Here is an 18,545-nt window from a genome sequence, read left to right as displayed (position 1 = left end):
GTTTATTTTTATATACTTCGTTTTGTTGGTGTTTATTATTAAACCCGTTTTTGTAGCTGATTTTTAATGCTACATACGCCTCTCGTACAGCGTTTTCCGATCTCCCAACAATATTGATATCATCAGCATAGGCCAAGATTTGCATTGATTTATTATATATGAACCAGTGGTTGTGATTTAGTCTGCTAGTTTGCTTAGATTTAGTCGTAGGCTGCTTTGTAGTCTATGCATATGTGTTGAGTATCAATGCCATATTCCAGTGTTTTTTCCAAATTTTGTTTTAGGGTTGCAATCTGATAAATTGTCCATTTTCCACCTCTGAAACCAGCCTGATATTTTCCTACTATCCGTTCTGCATATGGTGCCATAGTACTTTGGAAAATATTTTATACGCTGCATTTAGAAGCGTGATTCCTCTGTAGTTAGAGCATTTAAAGATATCTCCTTTTTTGTGTATGGTGCAAAGTATTCCAATTCCAAACATTGGGGAGGGATTTCTGTGTTCATATTTCTTTTATCATCATCATCACTGGCTCGACAACCCTTTTGGGTTTAGGCCTGTTCCAGGATTCTTCTCCATTCTGATCTGTTTCGTGCTTTTTTCTCCAGTTTTTTATTTTTAAGGTGTTATAATCATTTTCTATTTGTTCTAAGTATCTCAGCTTCAGTCTTCCTCTTGTTCTTTTTCCTACTGGCATCTGTTTGGTATTTCGCCTTCTTTCATTCTTTCTACATCTCCTATCCAACGCAGCCGTCCTATTTTAATGAATGTTATAATATCCGGATCCTGGTATATTTTGTATAGTTCAGAGTTGTATCTTCTTCGCCATATTCTGTTTTCTTTTGTGCCCTTATATGTGTCGGAAGATTTTTCTTTCGAAGGTGGCTAACAACGTTTCCTCTCTTTTAGTGAGTGTCCAGGTTTATGAGCCTTATGTGAGTACCGGTCTTATATATTTGGCATTTTGTTTTTCTTGCGACGTTACCTGATCTTAGTTGCCTAATTAAGCCATGGTAACATTTATTTGCAATAAATATTCGCCTCTTCACTTCCTTCGCAACGTTATTATCAGACGTGACTAGGGATCCCAAGTAGGTATATAAAGTTTTTTACCCCCTCAATGCTGTATTCTCCTATTGTTATATTTTGTGGCTGCCTTATTTCTGCGTTTTTACTTACCTGCAAATATTTTGTTTTGGTTTTATTGATTTTAAGACCACTATTTTGTGCAGCTCGTTCTATTTGGTTGTATGCCTCTATCATTTCTCTTCTTGATCTTGCGATTATGTCAACATCATCTGCAAATGCTAGTATTTGCACGCTTTTATTAATGATTCTCGTGATTACTCGTATTGACAGTTCCTCGTGTATTGTCTGTTGTGTCCCTCAGTATTTTCTCGAGTACGATGTTAAACAAGATGCATGATCGAGCGTCTCCCTGGCGTAGTCCCTTTTTCACATCTATTATTTCCGTTTATTAATTTTGTACCCGTATTCTACTTTCTACTTTTAGAGATTCTTTTATCAGTTCTATTAGTTGTGTTGGTATATTAAATTCTTTCATTGCTTTTATTAAGAATTCTCGGTTGATATTGTCATATGCGCTTTCAAAGTCTATGAAGAGATGATGCGTGTCGATGATATATTCACTTGTTTTTTCGAGGATCTGTCGCAGAACATATCTGGTCTATTGTTGACTTCTGTCTACAGAAGCCACTTTGGTATTTGCCAACTATTTTTTCAGCGTGTGGTCCAAGTCTTTCATAAATGACGTTGGACCATTATTTTGTATGCTGCATTCAGCAGCGTGATTCCACGGTAGTTTCCACATTCTAACTGATTTCCTTTTTTATGTAATGGTACAATAATACCGCTATTCCACTCCGCTGGTAGCTGTTTACATATTTCTTTTATAAGCCGCTGTAATGCCGTTATAATTAATTATCTAAACAAATTAAAAAAAAAACGTTATCTACCGATTTTTATTTTTTTTTTAATTTCTCAAATTAAATTTTCCACAGAATACATTTAAGATGCCTTCATGAAACGCCACTGATAGAGAATAATCCAAGGGTTTGGATAATTTCTGATGGCCAAATTTTAATTTGCTAAAACATGATTACCTACCTAGGTCTGTTTTTATAGCTGGCACATTGTAAAGGACCACATATTGAAATGTATGAGGAGCTGTTACAATGTGGTGGATTCATATTAATTTGATTTTCTTAATAGTAAACGACGTATTTAATTTGCACCTGGTACATTAGTAGATTCTGTTGCATATGCATGCGTCACCCTCCCTAATTTCTTGTACTTTAGGAATGTGCTTGTTGTACTTTAGGAATGTGCAGGTGAAAAAATGTGACTGGGGAGAACTCGTGACGCATAGCGAAAAACGTTACATTATCGTGCGATTAGTCATCTCATAGCAAAAAAAACAATGAGTCACATAAATTATAAATAGAACAGTTATTGCTGATAACTCTGCCACAGTATATTGCTGATAACTCTGCCACAGTAGGTATATTGCTAATAAAGAAGAAATCTTTGGCAATATACTGTGACTGATAATTTTGCTTTATTTTTTATACTACTTAATGGTAAGATAGTGTCTATAGGCTCATTGAAATATATCTCTTTTAAGTAATTGAGATATTTCTTTTCACTTCCAATAAAAATATACAGTACATTCAACAAACTGACACCTCTAAACGATTAATGGAATTCGCAGAAAACCTTTCGTTGTAGTAAAGGGCAAGGTAAACTGCACTGGAGTTCTCCATAATCTTTTTAATTACTTACTTTGTTTAGAATACTTTTGTCTGTATTATCAGTTATAGTTAATTTGTATAAAATGAGCAACAATTCAAATGGAATTTTAAATATTATTTTCTATTTTTCTAATAATGAATGTATAAATATAATGATTAACCTGCTTTACAATTATTTTTTAAATAACATTATAATAGTGTCCTTACTGATTATTTATAAATCATCATCACCGTCACTAAATTCACTACCGCTATCATTATGAAAATCTATAATCTCTGGATTAATTTCACTAACTTTATTTTACCGGATCCATCACTCTTCTATTAATTTTTCACATTTATTTAGTTTTGGCCCATATTTCTGTAGTTGCAGTTTTAAGAGCTTCTTACCACATTTTCCTATCTTAATACGTTTTACATATACCCCAGATGTGTTCGATGGGATTAAACTGGCAGTGATACGGCGGTAATCGTAGTACTTGATGTCCATAACTTGATACAATTTGGTCAACTAAATAAACTGTTGGTTTTTCATTACGTTTCAAAATTTCCAGTAACTCTAATTTGAAGGCATATTCCGTAAAATTGATATTATTTTTAACTAAATTTTTTATGTTCAGTATGTTTCACAACCGTTTTCGTTCTTTCTCCAAAAGGTAAGGTGCATTATCTAAAACTGATAGTTCACTCAGACTAGATAACAGTTTCTCCTCAAGCCATTTATCAAACATATCTGCATTCATGTTTTCATGGTAATCTGCTGAGATTTTTTGATTTTGAAGAAAAAATCAAATCTGCTTTTCTAAAAAACCTTCTTTCCCTCCTGCATGAAGAATGATGTTTTTTTGATTTTATGCCGTCGTCTTGACAAATTTTTTTAATTCCACCCTTTGCAAATATTCATGTCTCATCTAAGTATACAAATTTTGCATTTTCAGAATTAAGTCTAGTATATTCTCTCAAAAATTTAATTCTTTTGCGAACAACACTACCCCTTTCGCATAAAAGTAATCGATTATTTTCTTTTTTGAATTTAAATCCTAAATCTCTCAATACTTCTTTCTCTTATTTTGGCCAGTAAAGTATCGAAACTGAAATGTTGATTGTTTTCACACATTAGATACAAAATATTGCAAATTTCAAATTTTTCTCCATCAGGTAAGGCAATGCTCCTAGAATGTTTATGAGTTGTTTTCTTGTCTTCGTGATACTCAGTCACAGTAAGATCTTGAGAATCTCTGACAGTCTTCATTACAGTTTTTAGCTTACTTTTACTTATCCCGAGTGCGCCCCAAACGCGTTGATTTATACATTATAAAGGTCCACCATTGCCTCTTTCCATGGTAAGTATTTATGCACATTTGCAATTAATTCATCAATATCCAACTTATGTCTAAGCATGATGGTCACTTGAAACTGCATATTTGAATTACAGTATACTGAGTTTAGATCAATATGACAGAAACTCTTAACTGTTGTGCTTGAGAGGTAAAATATATAACCACTTACAAAGATCCTAAACACATTAATTAACCCGTAACTGCAGACGTCTCAAAACCGGTACACTCCAACAGACAATCTCACCACCACTATTTAAATTGACAAAATGTTCTAGTTTACTCCAAAGTATTTTTTAACAAAAATTAAAAGTGATATTTTAGTACTTTGTATATAAATTATCCTTAGCACAGTACTATTGTTTTAGAAAAAAAATTATGTTAAACATTATGCAAGAATACTATTTATTAAAAAAAATGTAACACAATATGCAAAACTTTGAACAAGGGGTTAATGACACTTATATTCACTTTATACCTAAAATTTAGCAAAGTGTTATGGAGAAGTGTAAGTTAGTTGAATGTACTGTAGTTTATACATTGATGTTTTTCACTTAGTGCTTGACAATGAAGTGGAATATTCATATTCCTTAGGGGAATACCATCAGGAAATTACTTAGTCAAAGTGCCTAATCTGATAAAATAATAAATATTTGTCAATTTTATTTATTAACTTCTATATTGCAGTTACTGCTATATCATTAACATTTATTTCACACCTAAAAATTACTGCACAAGGAAAATAAGTTACAAAACAAATACACATTGTTTGGACAAAAATAATTATAAGTAGAAAAACTGACAACACACCAACAGATGAATATTTACATGCAAAAGAGCATCACAGGCTTCTACCTGTAGTAAAGTCTCATTAAAACACAAACAAGAACCAGAAACATTCAACATAAACACTCATTGGCACTAATCATGTTAACTTCCAATAGAAAGACTAAACTGTTGTGATTACTAATTATTGAATTGGTAGTAAAATTTTCAGCGAAGTAAAAATTAATAGCAGCATATATGATCATTGAATCACTGTTATAGAATGAACCTCAAAATGTGTTAAATTGTTCAAAATAACACAATGCCATAGTTTGTCTGTTAACCCTCCTTCCCACGGGTGGGGTCTATCAGTACAACTATAAATGAAATTGCTTAATTTTTTAAATTTTTTTTTGTATTTTTTTCCTAGACTTGGTGTACCTTTTAATAGCACTGAGTAGTACATTTTAGCATAATTTGGTGAAATTGTATGAATCCCTTCAATCGCTACCTGCAAAAGTATCCTGACAGACCCCACCTGTGGGTGGGCGTTTCTTGTTTTGTACTATGGCTTGGTTAATATTGAAGCTATAAATGCATTTATTATATACTGAGATCCAATAATGCGAATGCAGAATTTCGGTTTTCTCGTCGATTGTTTCTTTAGGAATTACGTTAGTCCAGAAAAATATGAAAATATGAGCCCTAAATATGTGTATATAGAGAACATCACAGTTACTTACTGCACAATTTTCTGAAATTAAGCAAATGACGAGGGATGACCCAGCCCCACGAAAACAGGGATGTATAAGTATTATATAAAAAGAAAAACTAGGTATTTTTGCCAATTGTACAAAAACTGGTTATGTATGGAACATATAAAAGCATTTTGTGCTGATCATGTAGAAAGAAAATTTACATAATTTAACCCCCTCTATTTTCTGTTTCTAATTTTAATTTTGGATGTATCCTTTTTACTTGTATTACTGTAAGTATATAGAATAATAATATTGTCTTCTTTTATATTTTTCTTTTGTATTTTGCTGTTCATGATTTTTTTAATAAACTCTTGTAAAAAAATAATGGTGTTAGTTATTTCGCAGTAAACTATAAAAATATATATTGACATATTATATGTACATTTAGGTAGTACAACGTTACATCAGTAAGTTTCCTTAAAAATATTAAAAAAAAAATTTTTTTTAATAAGAATATTGTTTTAAATTTGGTCCTGATAGACCCCATCCATGTATTTGTTTCACAAGAAAGTCACCCGTGGAATGGAGGGTTAATATATTGGAAATTTAACATTTTCTCCGAAGAATATACCAAATAGGTTTCTTTAATTTTGTTGAAGGACATGGGAATGAAAAATGTGTATATAAGTGGTATCCCATCCAAGGTGTATGGTCACTCTTCAATATACAGACTTCTTTGTATTCAGTTAAACCAATTTAAGGAAACTATGAAATCTTTCCCAATATATTTGATTAGGAATAAAGACAACATTATAAATCCACATAAATTTATTCTAAATCAGGTTACAATTGCTATTTAAAAAAACTATATCTAACACTTAAAATAACGTAATACTAAAAAACTTAAACTATTCTGATAAATCATATTGTAATAAACGAAAGTAGTATTAAGTAAAAAAATGTCAAACGTGAACACATTTTTATTCATTAAATGAAAATGAAAACCCTACTCAAACAGAAAAAGTGGAATTGATATCTTTTATATAAAACCATGCTCTGTCTCAACATGAAACGACAAGGAAACATAAATAAGTTTTTCACTTGACACACACAGCTGGAATATATAATTTAATAGTCAAAGTATGAAAGAACTGAAAAAATCTACAATGAATATGAAGCAACCAAGTTGCTTGAAGGAAAAGAAAAAGAATTTAAGCTCTTTCTCCTCTGATTCGGCGAGCCAACTGAATATCTTTGGGCATAATGGTTACCCTCTTTGCGTGAATGGCGCATAAGTTTGTGTCTTCAAAGAGACCTACTAAGTAAGCTTCACTGGCTTCCTGAAATAAAAATAAAATTAATTAAAATCAATGTTTCTACAAAACGGGTAGAAGTTTTGAACAATCACTGATTATTCATCATCAAGGGTCTACCACAAACAACATTGATGTAATTGAAACAATTATATACTTGACATGAGCCTTTTAAAAAGACTGTTGGTATTGACATACAAGATTCTCATTATTACTAGATTGCTATTTGTCTAAATTATAAGTGAACAAAGGTGAATATTAAACATTTTATTTACACAACCTTATTCTTGGGAAGAAAAGAAAGTCAATAAGGGAATATAGATTAAATTAACTTATGTTAATAGAGGTGAGATACACAATACCAACAGTCAAGACAATCCAAAAACATGGTAGTTGGCAATCCAAAAACAGAGTAACTAGGAAGGTCTACCCACATAGGTAAATCACAAAGAAAACAATGATGTCATGAGAAATACTGTGTAATATTGTGAAATATTAAACATTCACCAAAAATTGTATATAGCTACATTACCTGTAAAGCACCAATAGCAGCGGACTGGAAACGAAGATCAGTTTTGAAGTCCTGGGCAATTTCTCTTACTAATCGTTGGAAAGGCAACTTTCTGATCAACAACTCAGTAGATTTTTGGTATCTTCTGATTTCTCTGAGAGCTACTGTACCAGGACGGTAACGATGTGGCTTCTTCACACCTCCAGTTGAGGGTGCTGACTTTCTTGCAGCTTTGGTGGCAAGTTGTTTTCGAGGAGCTTTTCCTCCTGTTGATTTACGCGCAGTCTGCTTCGTACGAGCCATGGCTTATGAAAATAACTAAAAAAAAAAACAATGGAAACACATTAACAACTATTAATATCTTTAATCTAAACACTTAAAATATAGATTAACGGTTTAAAGATGAATATATATTTTAGAAATTGTGAATTATGCACATTAATAAAACATAAATTAGAAACTAGAGCATCTTATATAAGTAAAAGAATTATTTTAATAAACCTACAGTAAGTATTATTTCCCGGTGTAAGAATTTGTGTTTAATACGCTATGTATCTCTTAGAAATATTCTATTAATATAAAATAAAACAAAGTTCGTTATATTACTTTTTGTGTAATCAGCAGAAATCCTGTTTTTATACCGCCAAAACAATCATGGATATTACAAATTGGCGCCAATTCGATATCATATGATGTTTTTCTATAAACCCTTAAAATACTATTGGACACAGTAACATCAAATATTTCAGATCCAACTTTACAATTGATTTTATAAACTTTAATTTCTACCATCAAATTTTCTCTAAACATATGACCCCAACAGACATCAACATGGCGGCTAAATATAGCCTACACACAACAAAATCCCTGGCCGAGTTTCCCAAAAATATCCCTTATTTTCTAATTCCACGATGTAAAACTTTTTTAAAATTATAGTACACTACATAAATAAACGTTTCTATATAGTTTGAAATATATATTTTTGATTTTACTTACCTTTTCTCAAACAAAAACGTTCACAAATTTATCAATACCTACAACCTCAATGTGAAAGTCAAAGTGAAGTAACGCTAACGCCTGGTCAAGTGATTTCATTGGTAATTACCTCTTGGAATTGTGGCTTCTCATTGGTGGAAATACTATAGATTGTGATTGGTTGGAAATACAGTTGTAGCAACAGTGGGGTCCTTGTAAAGGCCTAGGATTTCCAAAAAATTGTGCCAGAAATTTTCTTTAAAAATGTTCCGAATGAATTTTCATTTACTTATGAATTTATTGTATTAAATTTTTTCATACTCTAATATGCATATTTGTAGAATAAAAAGATATTTTAATTATATCTGTTCAAAATCGTATGTTTGAAAGCAATTTTCACAGCAAAACAAGAAAATTGCAGCTGTGGTATACACAAGTGATGGATCTGTAACTTTTTTTTTTTTAGAAAAGTCTCTTAACTGAGAGAAACCGAACATAAGTGATTAGAAAACGTATATTTCTTAAAATACAAATATATATGTAAACAACATAATATGCCTCTAATAAATTAATTTCGAGATTTTAATCTATAATAGGAAATTTATAGATACGACTTTTCAGATAAGTCTGTTGTACGTTGATAAGTCAAATTTAATAAGACGTAGATCTGGTTAAACCAAGTGTGGAATTATGTATATATATATTCATTAAAACGTTCTAAGTAAAGAATATTATGAAATAAATGTGTAGCCCTTATAGGAGAAAATTATTAATTTTTCCTTTTCCAAAACTTTCAGTTACAGCGCCATCTATGCAAAAAATATTAACTTAATAAACTTTAAATTGCTTGTGAAACGAATCTAATAGCAAATAGAATACTGTTAAATAGAATTATGTTTTAGGTAGTCTACTCAAGATGGCACAACTAAACAGAATGAAGTGGAATGAACTAAGACAATTTAAAAATCATAATTATTATGTTGTGACAATTCAATTATTAAGAATAATATTATATGGAATAAAAGTCACATAAAACAGTATACTATAGAGAAATTATTCATATATTAGCGATGCCGTTTAGTTTGAAGTACGCAGATATTAAGGTACTATTACCGTCTAGAATGCTAAAAAATGACACATTTTCAACAATTTTGTTTTGTATCTTATCTATTATATTTGTCAATCAAGCTTTTTTATATTATTATGCAACTTTTGAAGACTACAATTTTTTTTCTTTTTTTTTCATTGTTCTTGTGTTTTAGAAGACGCCAAATATTTTTCGTCCAAAAATTACTGCTCCATGGCGGACAGCTGAAGACCTGAAAAGCTAATAGATCTAAGTGCCAGAAGTAAAATTTTTGGGAAAAGTAGAAAAACTGTACAGTTTTCAAGAGAATAAAATTTTATTTACAAAAAGTGGTTTTAATCAAACAAGTTAATGTAAATAGATGGTTTTGTAATTTTTGTACAGTTTTACAAAAACGAAACAGAGCCAACGCATGTTAACCATACCTATACTTTTTCAAACAGATCTAAGTCCATTGATAGGTGATCTAAGAGATCTAAGTCCATTGGCAAATACAAATACAGCAACTATAGGAGGAACATAGGACCGGTCAGTCTAGACAGTTTTATAAGGACCTAAAAACAATGAAGGGCAACACGACCAACAGCCCAAGATTTATAAAAGACGATGCAGGACAATTGCTCACAGACGACGAGGAGATAAGCCGCTAATGAAGAAAGTATTTTGAGCAACTCCTAAATACAGAAAAACCCACAACGACAGGGCAACAAAGACAGTACCAGTTAGCCGAACCTGAAATACTAAGGCCCACACTAGCTGAAGTAAAGTCCGCAATTTCGTCCCTAAAGAATCATGAAGCCCCAGCCCCAGACGGCATACAGGCGATACTACTAAAAAAAGGAGGAGAAAAGCTCCACCTTGAGATATATCATCTTATAATCTGGGAAAGAGAAGAAATACCGAAACACTGGCATGAAAGCCATATAGTACCTATCCACAAGAAGGGAGACAAACAAATATGTCGGAACTATAGAGGAATATCGTTAATCAATACAACGTACAAAATTATATCCATAATACTGTCTAGAAGGCTAACTCCATACGCAGAGGAAATAATAGGCGACTACCAAAGCGGATTCAGACCGGGAAGGTCGACCATAGACCAGATAATCGTCCTACGCCAGGTGTTGGAAAAAAACTGGGAATTCAACCGCGATGTACACCAAATCTTCGTGGATTTTAAAATAAGCTTACGATTCTGTTAGCAGAGAAGCATTGTGGGAGACCATGGTAGAAATGGGAGTACCTGGAAAGCTAGTACGATTAGCACACGTGAGCACAGAAAACGCTTCCGCACGGATCAGAATTGGCAGCACCACGTCGGAGGAATTCCTCATTGACACCGGGCTTAGACAAGGATATCCTCTCGCCCCCCTGCTAATTACTTTTGCACTGGAACATGCGGTAAGGAAAGCTCGACCACAACTGACAAACAGATTTGCCGCCCAAGGATCAAAAATACTATTGGCGTTTGCGGATGACGTGGACACAATTATACAATCCACCAGAGATGCAAAAGAAGTTTTCACCCTATTCGAAAACAGAGCCAAGGAAGTTGGTCTGAAGGTCAACGAGGACAAACCAAGTACATGGTGGTTACGAAGAACCCAAGACCAAGGGTTAGACAAAACGTAACAATCAATGAATACAACTTTGAAGTCGTCAAAGAATTCAACTACCTGGGAGCGATCATAACATCTGAAAATAAATATGAAAAGGACGTGGTAGCCAGGATCATTGCCGAAAACAGGGCATATTACTAATTAATGACCGTACTTAAATCAAAAATACTCTCAATACCAGCAAAAATAAGAGTGTACAAGACAATAATTCGTCCCACAATAATGTATGGAAGCGAGACATGGACTTTGAACCAGCGGTAAACGACAAAATTACTGGTACTGGAAAGAAAGATACTGCGGACTATCTATGGGCCTTGCAGAGAAGAGACAACAGGAGAATGGAGAAGAAGACACAATGATGAACTCCAGACAGTATATGGAGATAAAACATAGTACGCTACATTAAAGCAAACGAATGAGATGGGCGGGCCACGTACTAAGATCGAGTGACGAAAGACTCTTAAACGCCATATTCTGGGAAAGGCCCGATGGCAGAAGGTCAGTTGGTCGCCCAAGAAAGAGATGGAAGGACGCAGTAGCCAGTAATCTACGCAAAATGGGAATACAGCAATGGGAAATAGCTGCTCAGGACCGACAACAATGGAGGTAAATAGTAAACGCGGCCAAGACTCACATAGAGTTGTAGAGCCAAATGATGATGATGATGATAATGAAAACAAGGTAGAAAAAATAATAGAAAAGAACCGAGGCCTGAAATGCTTAAGATCAAACTTAGGAAAGCCTATAATAATCTCATTGAAGGATAAAGATGGAAAAGAAATAAGAGAAAAGAACGAAATTATAAAAGTTCTCACTCCTATCGGAGATTGGAAATCATCAAGGCTATCCTGACCTTGTTTACAGCTAACCTAAAGAGTTCATTAGTGGTACAGCCAAACCTTCTTCTTCTTCTTCTTCAGTGCCTTATCCGGTCCGGATGTTGGCGATCATCAAGGCTATCATGCGTATTAAATACGTATTTATATAGCGTATTAAATACGTAGCCCCTTAGCATTCTTAATCGAAGAGGGATGCTTATATCTCTGTTGCAGAAGAATTTCCTCATCTTTATGAAAGTGGCCCGTTTTACGAAAGTTTGACAATACTTCTCTTCAAAAAAGGAGACAGGGGAGATCTGAAAAACTATAGGCCAATCTCCCTGCTATCCCAAATATACAAACTCCTTATGAGAGTAATAACTAACAGGTTAACGTAGAAGCTCGATAGCTATCAACCGGTAGACAAGGCAGGATTCCGAAAGTATTAGAGTACAGCGGATCATTTTCTTACAGTCAGAACGCTAATAGAGAAAGCCAATTAATATCACTTGAACTTATACATTGGCTTCGTTGATTATGAAAATGCATTCGACTCCATAGAACTTTGGGCAATAGAGAGACCTATGAACAACTGCAGGATAGACTCCCGATAGAGAATGCTCATACATAATATTTACAAGAAAGTTACAATGAAAATACAAATAGATGCGAAAACCAAAGCTATACCAATCAACAGAGGAGTTCGTCAGGGAGATGTCATCTTACCAAAGCTATTCACACTTGGACTGGAAGGCGTGTTCAAAGACATTAACTGGGCAGATAAAGGAAGAAATGTTATTGGAAGAAAACTGAGTCATTTGAGATACGCTGATGACATTGTAATATTCGCTACAAGTTTCGAAGAACTACAGACCATGATGACGCAACTATTTCAAACTTCGGAAAAAGTAGGTCTTAAGATGAACTTGGAAAAAACAAAAATAATGACAAATACAGCGAACATTAGAGAAATAACGTTGGTTGACATAAATTTAGAAACAGTAAGAGAATATATCTACCTGGGAGAGATAATGAAAGTTAACAAAGAAAATCAAACTGCCGAAATTACCAGAAGAATAAGGTTAGCGTGGGCAGGATTTGGAAAACTGAGTTGGATCCTGAGAAGCACTAAAATAGAACAATATTTGAAAACCAGAATTTACTATCAGTGTATCCTCCCTATACTCACGTATGATTGACAGACGTGGACACTCACCAAGTCTAATGTGGATAAAATAATAAAGGCACAAAGAGCGATGGAAAAATCAATGCTCGGGGTGAGACTTATAGACAAAAAAAAACAAACAAATCGATTAGACGCAAAAAAAAAGTAAAAGACGCAGGAGAAGAACATGCTGCCAAATTAAAATGGAGCTTCGCAGGACACAATGCCCGACTGAAGGATAAAAGATGGAACCACAAAATACAACAATAGAGACCATGGTTAGGAAAGAGAAGCAGAAGAAGACCACAAATGAGATGGGCTGATGATATTAAGAAGATCGGAGGACACAACTGGAAGCAAGTGGCGCAAAACAGAAAACACTGGATTGATTTGAAGAAGGCCTATGTCCAAAGTTGGATTACTTAGGGCTGAAGAAGAAGAAGAATAAGTTTAGAGGGAAAACTCCAGTCACAACTAGGGTCGTCCATTAGAGACACTCCCGAGCCTCAACCAGGATCATCCAAAGAAAGTGACTCCAGTTTTAAGTTCGTAAGTCCCAAAGCTATCGTAGCAGTGCCTAAAGTAAATCAATCCCAGAAAAACGTATTAAAAAAAAGGCAAAACCGTCATTTTAATGTCTTCGCATTACAAAACGGTGCTGGAATTGGCACAGAAAAAAACGCAGGCTATGGAGGCGAAATCAGCAAAAAGAAAGATAGCTGATGATTAAATCAAGTCACAGACGAGTAAAAAATCGAAATTAAAAAAAAAAAACTAAAAAAGTAGAGTCAGATTCAGCAGGCGAAGATAGTGGCACTGACTGCTTGTACTGCGAAGGCTTCTATTCAAGTTCCACAGAGGGATGGATAAGCTGGTTCCAGTTGCCATAAATGGGCTCACAATTCATGAGCAAAATTTTGTTTTTGGTTTTAATAGCCCCATTTTATAATTATATAGTCCGTCTAGAAAGTATCCGGAATTTTATATTTTTCCTAATTTTAATAGATTTCCTTTTTGTAACATTTTAAGACAAAAGTAATGCATCAAGTAAGTTGTGCCGATAGTAGGTTATGGACAAAATCGTATGACAACACCATCTGTCAAATATTGTTGTTTGTAAACAGACTTAAGATTTGTGAAATAATGTCGCAAGTAGAAAAAAGAAAAGTGGTGGAATATTTGTATAGAAAGGATGTCCGAAACGTTAAAAAATTAGTGCAATTGACTGAACTCGGAAAAAGTGCAGTGTATGAGACAATAAAGTGGATAAAAAATGGCATAGATATGAGACATAGACCAGGTTCGGGTAGACCGCGTAAGATTCGCGGAAACAATTTAAATGCTGTAGCCCAGAAACTTTCCGCATCTCACTGAAAAAGCAAGGCTACATATCAAGGAATCCAAAAAAAAAAATCCCTACAATGACACCTCTGCAAAGGCAACGAAGAATAGATTTTTATCAATGTTTTCGAGAAGATAATTTTAATAATGTCTTTATATCTGATGAAAGTTGTTTCCAGCTTGATGCAAATCATCTAAAAGTCCTATCAAGAGAAAATGTTACCGTTCAAATTTCCAAATTTCCTACTAAAATAATTGTTTTGGGAGTAATATCTCAGCGTGGTGCTACACCTCTATGTATAGTTAATAGTACTATTGATAGTGCAATATATTGTGACATCCTAAATGGTTTTCTTCTTGAAATAGCTCATGTTTTATATCCAGAGGGGTGGCGTTTTCAGCAAGATAATGCAAGATGCCATACTTCTGCTTATACTCAAGCTTGGATGCAAGAACACGAATTGGGAAACAATTCCGTGAACAGCAGCATCTCCCGATCTTAGCCCCATTGAAAACATAGGGGGACTGATGTAGATTGAAGTGGAACGAGCAGCGCCACGATATAAAGAAGGTTTGATTCGGTCAGTTTTACACGCCTGGAACACCATTACCGAAAATTATGGCCTTGACCTAGTTGCGGGTGTACCTGGACGTTTAGTAAGTGTTTAGATTTAAATGGAGGTTGTATAAGTAAATGAGATGAATTATTTGTTGAAATTTTATAGAAATAAATACCGTAAAATTATAATTTTGCTTTCTTTTTTCCGGATACTTTCTAGACGGACTATACATTTTATACGACAGACATAATGGGGTAATTTACATTATTTTCTGTTTTTTTCATATAATAAAAAAACTTTTACTTGAAAACTACAATTTTTTTTTAAATCCCAATTTAAACCTTAAGTACCCCATTTTGCCCGCCTTTCGCCTAAATGTTTTAAATGGGGATTGTACCATTTCGGAAATTGTGAGTTTTTACACCTAGCTTTTGGTACAATTAGATTAATAGAGAAATCACAACACTTCATAAAATTTACCAACACTATTATTTACATCTGTAACATCAATAACCCCATCCCAATGAAAATGATTGTTTAATTATCGTTAAATTCAGTCAAAATAAAAGCTTATTAAAAAAAACATCATTAGAAAAGATGTACGACAAACAATATGTTTTTTTTCTGTATCAATGAAATTCGCACATGTACGGCCATGAACGAAAGTACGACTTTTTAAGCTTCTCCCGTTTCCCGGTTTGAAAATAAAATCCAGTGGTATGAAAATAGAACCTAAAAAATAAAACAATATGCAAAAATATTTACGTACACGTAAACAAAGAACTAGAGATTATCATAAATTAAAATGCTTTTTCACGAAGTACAAGAACTAAAAATAGATTTATACTAGGCCCAAGAGCGGCACTAGAGATGGCCCGTTATTCCGTAATGGTTACTTAGAATCGAGTCGCTTTTATGACCACTAAAATTTTAAATCTCATGTTTTAGTTACATGTAATTAAATTTGAAATGGCCTTTTCATTAGTTTGGAGCTGTGTTAGAAGAGGTTGGATATGAGATAAGGCAACATTTCGCAATAAAGAAAGAGTATAGCTGTGATTTTTTCTATTTTAATTATACATTTAAGTAAATCTTAAAAACGATAGTAGTATAAACAAGAATATTAAAGTATTTACACATAAATACACAAATTTATAGTTATTACCGCGAAAATCATTATATATGGTATATAGAATCACAAAAATATTTTTACGATAGGTACTCTTTTTTTCCACGACTACCACCCTTCGATTCTTTTTCTGAGGAGTCATAGAAACAGTGTTATATTACTGTATACTGTATAGTATGAAACTTGTTACAGACTGTTGTAAAAGACTGTATACATAATGCAGCAAAAGAGTGTATAAGAAAAATGTGCCAAGCCAAGATCCGGAGTGGTGGTCACAAGAAATAAGAGAGTAGGTAGATACCAAAAGTAAAAGCCTATCAAATCTGGCTACAATCACAAAATTTAGAAGACTGGAGAACAAACTCGGGAGGAGAAAATAACTGCCCTCAACAATATGGCGTCGCATTTATCATACAATCTAATACAAGTACATGCATCCACAGCAGACAACGAAGAGAATGGGGTAGAAGAATATGTAGGAATAATGGAACTTCTACCTATTATAACTAATATAAACGGTGACTGTGATTCCAGTAGAAGCTGTGACATAGACAGTAATTAGTAAGTAGAGAATCTTTTGGCTCTTTGAGCACTAAAATTAAGCTTCATTTTTAATAGGTGTAGGGGAAACCGGGGGAATTCTGCGCACCTAAGGTAAAATACTTACAAAAAGTTTCCTACGTGCCAACAAACTTCTATAATTTAACTACTGAAACTTGTATCTATTGGCAACGTTATTCCCATAAAAAATAGGATTAAAGTTTATCGGAGTTTGAAGAAAGAAATTTACTTTAAAAAACTGTCATTGCGCGGTATTCCCCCAAGTACGGGGTAATTATGCGCAGAATGAAATAAATATTTATTCGAAAAAAAATTTATTGTAATAAAGCAAATATTGTAAAGAAAACAGATTTCTTAAAGACAAAATTAAAAAAAAAACATTAAAGAGATAATTTTACTTTCTGACTGTCTTTCGTCGTTCGACCTTGGCACACATATCGCATGTATAATTAACTGCTGAGTCCCAACCACTACATTCTGAATGAGCCCAATTCGAACATAGTACACAAAGGTACCAAATTTATTTGTCTCGTCCGAATTCACCGCACACCAAACACTCCTCATTTTCTAATGTTAGATCTACATCATCTAATTCATCATCATCAGAAAGCTTACTCTCATCATAACTTTTAGACTCAGAATCATCAAAATGTAAGTTTCTAACTTCAGCTTTCTTGCGTCGTTTCTTTGCTTTAGTAGACAGTTTTCCTACGGTTCCTGTCGTTTTTTTGGTTTCATTTTTTTTTGGCCTCTTCAGTTTTTTTCTTAATATTTCTCTTTTCTTGTTTTATTTCTAATTGCGTTTTTAGTGGCGTGGAAGTGAAAATTTCTGAGTGTTTTTTGCACGTGATTTTGAACTTTTCTTTATAAATTTGGAAGGAAGAGGAGCTAGCTTTTCAATGGGTATACTAGACTGAGTTTTAATATTTCCTGACGTTCCAGGCTGGGATGCAGCTTGCTGGTTTGATTTTAATTTGGTATTATAAGATGGAGTCTTGTGCATAGTTTCATCACATCTCGATGGTCCCGGTTGGGGTTCGGTATTTCTCGGTGGAGTTCTCTGCAGAGTTTCGTCACATCTCGACTGATCAAGGGCCCTGTCATCATTGGTAACGTCGGTTTCTAAGTCCATTACAACGTGCATATCTGAAACTTCAGTGTGATCTATTAAGCTGAAATCATCTTCAGATAATTTATTAGGATCTATGGGCCATAGTCCAGCAGCACGGAACCCGAATATTCCTTTATCTATCGTAGCAACTCTCAGGTATGCTCTGTTAAAAATGGAAGCAAGTTCAAAATGTGTGATCTTTTCATGAGTATGAGGTCTCAGATACAAGTCGCACTCACGATTGAAAGCATTCTTTAGGGGCCTAAAAAAGGTTAGGTCAAGAGGTTGAAGCCTGTGTGAGGTATGAGGGGGAAGTGAAACCATAACAATTCCGTGTGATCTGCAGTAAGTATAAATCTCCAAAGAAATGTGACTTCCACGGTTATCCAATATGAGAAGCACTGGATATTCTTTCTATGCCTTTATATGCCGACAAAAATGTTTTATCCAGTCGAAAAATAACTCGTCATTTATCCAACCGTTTTCTGTACATCTGTAGATTGCTCCAATTGGGCCTCCTCTCATTAATTGTAGATTCATACGTATTCGAGAGAATATGAACATAGAAGGGACAAACTGTCCTGAAACATTTACAACGCATACTATGGTAACATTTTTCCTCTTTCCCAAGATATTACGGATCCTAGTTGCTTTTGACCTTTTAGTGCCAAAATTTTTGATTTTGATTTCTGGACCGTAGAAATGCCCGTATTTAAAATTCGACTCTCAGGACATTTGAACTTTTCCATAACTGTGAGCAGATTGTTAAAAAATCGTTCA

General features: G+C 33.8%; 2 protein-coding genes across 2 annotated transcripts in view; one reads left to right on the top strand and one right to left on the bottom strand.

The window, feature by feature from the left end:
* LOC140447272 (calcium-binding and coiled-coil domain-containing protein 2-like) overlaps positions 1-9,452 on the top strand; it is a 35,008-nt gene extending 25,556 nt beyond the window's left edge. The window contains exon 3 of the mRNA XM_072539835.1: positions 9,274-9,452. Coding sequence (XP_072395936.1) covers positions 9,274-9,404 — 131 coding nt within the window. The 3' untranslated portion in view covers positions 9,405-9,452. The remainder of the gene's footprint in view (positions 1-9,273) is intronic.
* On the bottom strand, positions 6,383-8,549 carry LOC140447271 (histone H3.3A). The gene is made up of 3 exons (XM_072539833.1): positions 8,393-8,549; positions 7,418-7,714; positions 6,383-6,912 (listed from the first exon to the last, which is right to left on the bottom strand). The coding sequence occupies exons 2-3, from the start codon at positions 7,697-7,699 to the stop codon at positions 6,784-6,786; spliced, it is 411 nt and encodes a 136-aa protein (XP_072395934.1). The 5' UTR covers positions 7,700-7,714; positions 8,393-8,549; the 3' UTR covers positions 6,383-6,783.
* Positions 9,453-18,545: the final 9,093 nt, after the last annotated feature.

The sequence above is a fragment of the Diabrotica undecimpunctata genome, chromosome 8, assembly GCF_040954645.1.
Source record: "Diabrotica undecimpunctata isolate CICGRU chromosome 8, icDiaUnde3, whole genome shotgun sequence".
NCBI lineage: Eukaryota > Metazoa > Arthropoda > Insecta > Coleoptera > Chrysomelidae > Diabrotica > Diabrotica undecimpunctata.
The sequence above is the reverse complement of the archived record's forward strand: the minus strand, read 5'-3'. Positions and strand labels throughout refer to the sequence as shown.